At 45.3% G+C, this 10,054-nt stretch overlaps 1 protein-coding gene across 1 annotated transcript in view; it reads left to right on the plus strand.

The window, feature by feature from the left end:
* Nucleotides 1-8,266, plus strand: part of slc16a12b (solute carrier family 16 member 12b) — a gene marked incomplete at its 3' end in the record, with an annotated part of 14,635 nt that extends 6,369 nt beyond the window's left edge. The window contains exons 3-6 of the mRNA XM_071514629.1: nt 173-316; nt 3,598-3,869; nt 5,303-5,676; nt 8,007-8,266. Coding sequence (XP_071370730.1) covers nt 173-316; nt 3,598-3,869; nt 5,303-5,676; nt 8,007-8,266 — 1,050 coding nt within the window. The remainder of the gene's footprint in view (nt 1-172; nt 317-3,597; nt 3,870-5,302; nt 5,677-8,006) is intronic.
* Between the last annotated feature and the right edge of the window lie 1,788 nt (nt 8,267-10,054).

Here is a 10,054-nt window from a genome sequence, read left to right on the forward strand (position 1 = left end):
CTGTCTGTGTGTGTGTGTGTGTGTGTGTGTGTATCTGTGTGTGTGTGTGTGTGTGTGTGTCTCTCTCTGTGTGTGTGTGTGTGTCTCTCTCTGTGTGTGTGTGTGTGTGTCTCTCTCTCTCTCTGTGTGTGTGTGTGTGTGTGTGTGTGTGTGTGTGTGTGTGTGTGTGCAGCTCCTCTGGGCAGCCTGGTGGGTAACCGTTGGTCCTGCAGAGCAGCGGTCATGCTGGGCGGTCTGCTCTCCTCCTCCGGCCTCCTGCTCAGCTCCTTCACCTCCAGCCTGGAGCTGCTCTACCTCAGCATGGGCGTCCTGACAGGTCCCACACACACACACACACACACACACACAGAAACACACACACACACACACACACACACACACACACAGAGAGAGAGAGAGACACACACACACACACACACACACACAGAGAGACACACACACACACACACAGAAACACATACACAGAAACACACACACACACACACACACACACGCACAGTGTGTCTCTCTCTCCCCCTCCTCTCTCTCCCCTCTCTCTCTCCCCCTCCCCCTCCCTCTCTCTCTCTCTCAATTCAATTCAATTCAATTCAATTCAATTCAATTCAATTTGCTTTATTGGCATGAATGTCATAGCAACAAAATTGCCAAAGCGTCTCAGGACAATGTAGTAGTAATATGTAGTAATATTTTTTATTCAGTCAGCACACATAATACAATAAGTATAAATCAGTCTAGACAATATAAACAAAGTCAACAATCTGTGTATTAAGTAGTGACTGAAAAGGCACAGGCAGAAGCATAATGCTTATATATGCCTATCCTACATTCTTATCAATTTAAGCTACCCTCCAGAAAAAAAAAATAATAATAATAAAATAAAAGTCATTCACACTTGTAACAAAAGGATCTAACAACAAAGTAAACAGTGGATACATTACTGATGCATTACAGTAAAATAAATCAAATAAGAATTGTACTAGTATTATAATACTACAAATTGTGACACTATTATTAGTACAGTGTTAGAATAATATAATACATCAATAACGGTATTAAAATAATTATTATAACAATTATAACAATACGTAAACAAACAGTAGTGATTAAGATAGGTCCAGATGATCATTGTGGTCCTCAGTCCCTCAGTCTGACAGGCGGTCTCTGTGCAGCTGGACCTGCTGCCTGTCCCTCTCCCAGCAGGATCTGCTGTTGGACACTTTCATTTAGTTTAGTGAAGTTGGGGATTAATAATTCAAATTTCTTAAAGTATTCTGCTCTAATTAGATTATATTTGTCACATCTCAAGAGGAAGTGCGTCTCCGTCTCCACCTCACCTGTTGTGCAGTGACCGCATGTTCGTTGTTCTTTTGGTAGCCAGGACTTCTTCTGTTGTCCTTTCTCTACGGCCAGACTGTGGTCACTCAGTCTGGATCTGCTCAGGATCTGGATCTGCTTTGGGTCTTTTACACTGAAAAGATATTCTGCCAATTTATATTTACGGTTTAGGGCCAGATAGCAATTAAGTTTGTTTTGTGTTTGTGTTTGATTTGTCCAATGTTCCAGATATGTCTTTTATTTGTTGTATAATCTGGTTTACTCTGATTGCTGGTTTTGGAGCAGTGCTGGTCTCTGTATCAGTCAGTCTCCTGACCAGCTGCCAGAAGGGGCTCTGCCTCTTTTGGGGGTTCAGCTCCTGGGTTTGCAGCCTGAGATCTCAGGGAGTCTTGGGGACTCGATTTGAGATGCATCCAAAATGTAAGAGTTCTTTTCTGGATGTTTCTGAGCAGAGGGTAACGGCCTGGTTCTGCCCTGCATGCGTTGGTTGGTGTTTTTCTGTGGATGTTTAGTATGATCCGACAGAACTCTGCATGCAGGACCTCTGTAGGATGTTTGTCCCATCTGGTGTAGTCCTGTTTGCTGAGCGGACCCCAAACCTCACTTCCATAGAGGGCAATGGGTTGGATTACACTGTCTAAGATTTTAGACCAAATTCTAATTGGTATGTTTATTTTGTGGATTTTTTTCTTAATTGCATAGAAGGCTCTACAGGCCTTTTCTTTCAGTGCGTTCACTGCCAGACCAAAGTTAGAGGCGCTGATTTTGAGTCCCAGGTAGTTATAGTGTAGAGTGTGTTCCAGTACAGTATTTCCTAGATTGAATGTGTATCTGCTTTCCTGAGATCTGGGCTTCTTTTGGAAGATCATTATTTTAGATTTTTTGTAGTTTACTGTCAGGTCCAGTTGTGACAGTACTGCTCCAGCAGGTCCAGATGCTGCTGTAGACCTTGCTGTGTTGGTGACAACAGCACCAAGTCATCAGCATAGAGCAGGAATTTAACTTCCTTATTGTGTCGCTCAGGCTGGGGAAGCAGACTGCTCCAGCAGCATGGCCAACTCATTGATGTAGATGTTAAAGAGAGTTGGTGACAAGCTGTTTCCCTGAAATACTCCTTTCCCTTGAGTGAAGAAATCTGTACTTTTGTTTCCAATTTTTATTCCACATTTATTACTGACATACATTGACTTTATTATGTCATAGACTTTACCCCCTATGCCACTTTGGAGGATTTTGGAATATAATCCCTCTTGCCAAATGGAATCAAATGCCTTTTTAACATCGATAAAACATGCAAAGGTTTTCCCCTTATTTTTTTGGTGTATGTAATGATTAATTAGAGTGTGTAGGGTGTAAATGTGGTCAGTAGTGCGGTTGTTTGGTAGGAAGCCAATTTGCCCTTTGTTCAGGACATGGTGTTCGGTGAGGAAGGCCAGGTTTTTGCAGAAAACCTTCCCCAGGTTACTGCTGACACAGATGCCTCGGTAATTGTCGGGGTCCAGTTTATCTCCACTCTTGTGTATTGGGGAAACAAGTCCTTGGCTCCAGATCTCAGGACAGCAGCCGGCCTGAAGGATGAGGTTGAACAGGTGAAGCGGGGCCTGGTGCAGCTCGGGGGGGGGGCTGTGTTTGAGCATCTCTGTCCTGATGCTGTCAGATCCACATGCTTTGCCAGACTTCAGTTTTCTGATGTTATCCTCTAGTTCTTTCATTGAGATTGGGTAGTCAAGTGGATTCTGACTGTTTTTGATCGTTGATTCAAGTATTCTCAACTTTTCTCTGATTTGTTTTTGTTCATGATTTAGACTGTCGGGCGAAATTTGCTCATAGAGTTTTTCAAAATGGTTTTTCAAAATGCTGCAGTTTTGTAAGGCTACATTATCTGATTTGTTGTTGCTTAAGCTGTTCCATCTCTCCCAGAATTGATTTTGATCAATGGATTCCTCAATTTCTCTTAGTTTCAGATTGTAATGCTCTCCTTTCTTCTGTCTTAGGATCTGTTTGTATTCTCTTAGTGTTTCAACATAGTTTTGGTGCAGGTCTGTGTTTTGTGGTCAGGTCAGGTGTCTTAGTTTTTTCCTGACACTTCTGCAATCCTTGTCATACCACACCTCCTTTTTTGGTTTCTGTCTACATGTAGGGCTGTTTTTAATGAGACCTGCTTTATTGGCAGATTTGTGATGAATATTATTGATTTTGGTTACAGCCATGTTTATGTCAAACTGATTCGTTTTAATCTCTCTCTCTCTCTCTCTCTCTCAGGTCTGGGTTTTGCTCTGTGTTACACTCCGGCCATAGCGATGGTGGGATGTTATTTCCGGCGGAGGAAGGCTCTGGCGTACGGCATCGCCATGTCGGGCAGCGGGATCGGGACGTTCGTCCTGGCGCCGGCCGTCCAGCTGCTGATCGAGCGTTACTCCTGGAGGGGCGCGCTGCTCGTCCTCAGCGCCTTCGTCTCCAACCTCTGCGTCTGCGGGGCCCTGCTGCGACCAATCAGGCTGCGGGGGGAGGAGGAGGAGGAGGAGGAGGAGGATGTGGGGGAGGGGGAGGAAGAGGAGCGGCTGGAGGCGACGGGGGAGGAGCGACTGGGTGAGGAGGAGGTGGGGGGGGGGGGGGGGGAAGGAGAGATGAGGGGGAGGAGAAGACAAAGGAGAGGAGGAGAGAAAAGGAGGGAAACAGAAATCATTGACAAAAACAAATCAACCAGAAGTCCAGGAAAAAACCAGAAGAACCAGAAGAACAAATAACACACACTAACGCACACTGGCTCCACAGCAGCCAGTGTGTGTTAGTGTGTGTTATTTTTTACTTGTTTACTTTACTTAACTCGTGGAAACAAGATCCTTATGTTGTAGGAACGACTTCAGCACATTTTATAGTCGAACATTGAGTAAACGTAATATAAAGCGCGAATATACTGTATTTCCTCTAATATTGGCCCGGGCCTTTATTTCCCTCAGCTGCAGAGGGGACCAGGCCTTTATTGGAAGCAGGCTTATATTAGAGACAGGCCTTTATTTCTAATTCCCTCTGTTTGATAAGTATATTTGTTCATATTTTAGTACGAAGCCTCCTTGTTTTCTGATCTGCTTCTGTTGGGGTTCGTTAGGAAGCCGTTTTTTTGTTACTGTGACGCATTACCGATAATTACGGTAATCGACGACGGCACGCTCCAGAGACTTCTGCCGGGCACCAGGAGTTTACCGGGATCCACCGATGTTTTTAGCTGCGACCAGCAGCTCTATGGAGCTCTGTCGGTCGGTCGGTCGGTCCACAAAAATTTCCCCTCCCTTTGGCGGTCTATAGCCACACAGTGTGTGTACGCGGTCGCAGCTATGGCGAATTCACGCTTGTTTCCTTTGTTTTTTTCCCCGGCCTGTATTTGGAGCCGGCCTTTATTTGTTTGTGTCGACCACGGCCCCGGACGTTATCGGAGACCCGGCTTTTAATTGACTAAAGGCCACTATTAGAGGAAATACGGTATTTTACTGCTCCTGTTCCTGAGCGCTGCGAGAGCTTCAACAAGTTCATCTTCATCCTTTCTTCTCCAGCATCTTTTCCCCGAGTCGTTAACAACATCAGCATCTCAATCCACCAGTTCAAAAATAAACAACATTTCACCTTTTACAAGTTTACAAGTCCACAATAATCTGATGAAACTGTGAGTAAATAGTCTGATTAGATCCGGATAATATTTGAGTTATCCAGAGAGAATTTGGGGAATTGGAGGTTTTCATAATATAATATAATATCTGCATGTGAATATGGCCATCAATAAAAAAGTCAAAATACAAAAGAGTAAAAAACGGGTGCAAAAGTGACAAAAAAAAAGTTCACAAACAAAAACAGGTGTGTTTGTTTTTGTTTGTTTCAGTAGAGCATCATCAGCTGTTGACAGTAAAAACGTCTCTTCTTGTCTCCTGGTCCAGGAGGCGTGTCTCCGGTGGACGGCGAGCTCGGCCTGAAGCTCGCCAGAGAATCTGAGGACGGCTTTTCATCGCCACCGCCGCCGCCACCGCCAGCGTCGTCACCGTCGTCGCCTCAGCCTCTGTTGCCCGGCAACGGCCCCGCCTCCCCCGCCCGCCGGCCGCCGAGGAGCCGGCGCTTCGGCCGCTGCTTCCTGTCCGGCCGGGAGTACCGCTTCCTGCTGCTGCCGGACTTCCTGGGCCTGGCGGCGTCCTTCCTGTTCCTGGCCAGCGGCTGCAGTCTGCCCTTCGTCTACCTGGTCCCGTACGCTCTGAGCGCCGGGGTCAGCCACCAGCACGCCGCCTTCCTCATGTCCATCCTGGGAGTCATCGACATCGTGGGAAACATCACCTTCGGCTGGCTGACCGACAGGAGGTACAGAGTGTGTGTGTGTGTGTGTGTGTGTGTGTGTGTGTGTGTGTGTGTGTGTCTGGATTGTGATTGGTTGAAATAAATACAAACACTTTCCTCGTTTGTTTTTTCCCCTCTTTTCTATTCTTTTGTACAAAGACAGTCAGTCATTTGAAAATGTCAAATATCTAATGTTTAGATGTCATAACATCATAAACTATAAACTCTGTAAACTCCGTTACACAACAGACAGCAGAGTCCAGCTCATGTGGATCAGACTGTGTCAGCCTGCAGATAAACTGAAGGCTTTTCTCAGGTTCAGCAGATAAGAGTGAAGCAGATATGAATATGAAGCTGATATGAATGTGAAGCTGATATGAATGTGAAGCTGATATGAATGTGAAGCTGATATGAATGTGAAGCTGATATGAATGTGAAGCTGATATGAATGTGAAGCTGATATGAATATGAAGCAGACAGATAACTGGAACCAGCAGGGAGACCACCTGGGAATCCTTTAAAGTCCCAATAAAACATCGTTCTGAGTTCATCTTGCTTCCTTCATGTGATTTACTTCCTGTTGAAACAGGATGTTGGAGCAGGAGTTTGATATAAAACTACAGGAAAATAAACATTTTGTATTTTTATGGTATTCATTGTTAAATAGATGTGTATATTATGATATTATGGAAAATTAGCTAACAAGGTGAAAAAGTAATTTTTCATTTCATTTCAAAGAAAGTGTGGAAGTTTGAGAAGCGGCTTGTAAGCAGAAGACCGCTGGTTCAAATCTGTGCTGAGCTCCAGTCAGAGCTGTGTGTGTGGGGTCATGAGCCAAAAACACAACTCCCTCTTTCCTTGCTTCCTTCCCTCCCTCCCTCCCTCCTTCCTTTCTTCTTACCTTCCCTCCTTCCTTTCCTCCCTCCCTCCTTCCTTTCTTCTTACCTTGCCTCCTTCCTTTCCTCCCTCCCTTCCCTCGCCCTTTCCTTCCCTTCTTCCTTCCCTGCTTTCCTTCATTGCCTCCTTGCCTTCTTTCCTCCCTTTTTCCCTCCTTCCTTTCTTTCCTCCCTCCTTCCCTCCCACTTTCCCTCTGCTTCCTCCACTCCTTCACTCCCTCCTGCCTTCCTTCCTCCATCCTTCATGGCCTCGTTCTTTCCCTCTTTCACTCCGCACTTGCATTCCCTCCTTCCCTCCCTCCTTTCTTCACTCTCTTCCCTCTCTCCTTCCTTCCTTCCATCCTTCCTCCATCCTTTATGGCCTCCTTCCTTCCCTCTTTCACTCTCTCCTTCCTACTCTCCTTTCCTCCCTCCCTCTTTCCCTCCTTTCTTCACTTTCTTCCCTCCCTCTTTCCCTCCTTCCTCCATCCTTCATGGCCTTGTCCTTTCCCTCTTTCACTCCCTCCTTCGTTCCTTCCTTCCTCCATCCTTCATGGCCTCGTTCTTTCCCTCTTTCACTCCGCACTTGCATTCCCTCCTTCCCTCCCTCCTTTCTTCACTCTCTTCCCTCTCTCCTTCCTTCCTTCCATCCTTCCTCCATCCTTTATGGCCTCCTTCCTTCCCTCTTTCACTCTCTCCTTCCTACTCTCCTTTCCTCCCTCCCTCTTTCCCTCCTTTCTTCACTTTCTTCCCTCCCTCTTTCCCTCCTTCACTCCATCCTTCGTTCTGTCCTGCCTCCTTCCTTCCTCCATCCTTCATGGCCTCATTCCTTCCCTCCTTCCTTCCTTCCTCCATCCTTCATGGCCTTGTCCTTTCCCTCTTTCACTCCGCACTTGCGTTCCCTCCTTCACTCCACCTTTCGTCACTCTCTTCCTTCCTTCCTTCCTTCCTTAACCTTCATGGCCTCCTTCCTTCTCTCTTTCACTCTCTCCTTCCTACTCCCCTTTCCTCCCTCCCTCTTTCCCTCCTTCCCTCCCTCCATTCTTCACTCTCTTCCCTCTCTCCTTCCTTCCTTCCTTCATCCTTCATGGCCTCCTTCCTTCCCTCTTTCACTCTCTCCTTCCTACTCTCCTTTCCTCCCTCCCTCTTTCCCTCCTTCACTCCATCCTTCGTTCTGTCCTGCCTCCTTCCTTCCTCCATCCTTCATGGCCTCATTCCTTCCCTCCTTCCTTCCTTCCTCCATCCTTCATGGCCTTGTCCTTTCCCTCTTTCACTCCCTCCTTCGTTCCTTCCTTCCTCCATCCTTCATGGCCTCGTTCTTTCCCTCTTTCACTCTGCACTTGCATTCCCTCCTTCCCTCCCTCCTTTCTTCACTTTCTTCCCTCTCTCCTTCCTTCCCTCTCTCCTCCCTCCCTCCTTCCTTCCCTCCTTCCTTCCTGTACTCAGGACAGTTTAACCCGTGCCTCCCCCCCCCCCCAGGTGTCTGAAGTCGTACAGGACGGTGTGTTACGCCTTCTCAGTGGGGATGGAGGGAGTGTGCTGCCTCTTCACTCCTCTGCTGCGCTCCTTCCCCCTCCTCGTCCCGTTCGCCGTCCTGTACGGATACTTTGACGGGGCGTACGTGGCGCTCATCCCCGTGGTGACGTCAGACGTGGTCGGAGCTCCGTACCTCTCCTCCGCGCTGGGCGTCGTCTACTTCCTCCACGCCATCCCCTACCTCGTCAGCCCGCCCATCGGAGGTGAGGGGGGGGGGTGACAAAGATATATATATTAACTATGTACACTTACATATATATATACAGTACTGTGCAAAAGGCTTAGGCACATGTAAAAGAAAAAAAGTAAAGCGAAGATGCTTTCAAAAATTATTAAATGAGAAGTTTCTAAATATCAAAAAATGTACCATAAAGAGCAGTCTGCTGACACACTAATGCAAAAAAAAATGAATAAACATCTAAGACACAATTTATATAAAAACTCTTGGGTGCCTAAGACTTTTGCACAGTACTATATATACTGATGAAACTGACTGAAAATAATATATTATACAGTATATATTATTTATATTAAAACAGTTACAAGCAAAATCAGAAATACAAGCAAAAGCAAGACAGACTTTGTCTAGACAGATGACTTAAAAAAATAAAGAACGAAACAAAAATAGAAATATTCAATATGATATATTCAATAATACACATACTTGATAATGTTCAGGTAGAGAGGACTGACCGTCAACCTCTTGATCACACTGTAGTAAACACAGACATCGCCACATCTTCATCATCATCATCATCATCAATGGCTCACTGTCTTATGTAATGGTCGCCACATCACCAGCCAGCCAGGCGGCCCTCACAGCTCAGTGCGTCGGTCAATCAGTGGCAGGATGATGTCCGACTCGAGAGCAAAGGGCATTCTGGGTATCTGTGCTGGACTCCAGCCGGCGGCTCGGACTGAAAACAACCAGGATTATAAATCCTAAAACTCTCCAGCTGCTTCCATCAGTTCAGCAGCCAGACAGAAGATGAGCTGCTGTCAGTATGGAAGGAGATCAGTGCCACAAGACAATGTGTTTGAATCACATACATTTTAATTAGTCATGCCCACATTGAACCGTTGAATTCAATTATTTTTTGGATAAATAAAATGAAAGATAAGATTGCACTTTATTGATCGCCCCAGGGGAAATCCAGGTGTCACAGCAGCAATGTGGCAAAGATAATAAGAATCACACAGGAAAGGTAATAGGAGAGGTAATAAATAAATATAAAACTATAAAAAGATAAAGAGCTGAAAAAGAGGGGGAAAGAGCTGAAAATGGGGGGGAAGTAGAGAAAAAGAGGGGAAAAGAGAGACGAAAAATCGAAAAAGATGAAAAAGAAGGGGAAAAGATGAAAAAAGAGCAAAAAGGAGAGAAAAACAGGGAAAAAAATAGGGGAAAAAGTGACGAAAAAATAGAACTACAAAAAACGTGTCTGTAGTGGTGTTGAGAATAAATAAACTCTTGTGCAAGACTGAGTCCAGGATTCAGTCCAGAGGTGCCTCATAAAATGAATTTAAATATTAAATTTGTAAGACAGTTTGAGCTGGAGGCCGGTCAGAAGGTTCAGGCTTTCTGTCGCTCAATCAGTGATTTATTATCTGGACTCGACTGGTCAGCCTGTTAGTCATTTCACAGCCAGCCGGTTTCATGCAGAAGCTTCAGTGGGTTTTTAGTTAAAGAGAAACAAACAGCCAACAAGCTGCAGCAGGATCAGGGTCTGTAGTGGTGGGTAGAGTACTGAAAATCTAGACTCAAGTAAAAGTACAATTACTCCCATGAAAAATAAAGTAAAAAAGTTCCTGGTTAATAAATTATTCAAAGTACAAGTTACTTTCCTTTTTAATATTTTTTAGGGTGTGCGGGCCAGTGCAAAATAGTAACGAAGGTATAAATGGCAAATGTAGTGAAGTAAAAAGTAGATTACTGGCTCAAAAATATACTCGAGTAAAGAGTAGAAGTACAGGTTAAAAAAAGGAACTAAAAG

Source organism: Centroberyx affinis, unplaced genomic scaffold (assembly GCF_046629955.1).
Source record: "Centroberyx affinis isolate AG114_WGS23_722 - 3 ecotype Tasmania unplaced genomic scaffold, CSIRO-AGI_Caff_v1 ptg009441l_1, whole genome shotgun sequence".
In the NCBI taxonomy this organism is placed as follows: Eukaryota; Metazoa; Chordata; class Actinopteri; order Beryciformes; family Berycidae; genus Centroberyx; species Centroberyx affinis.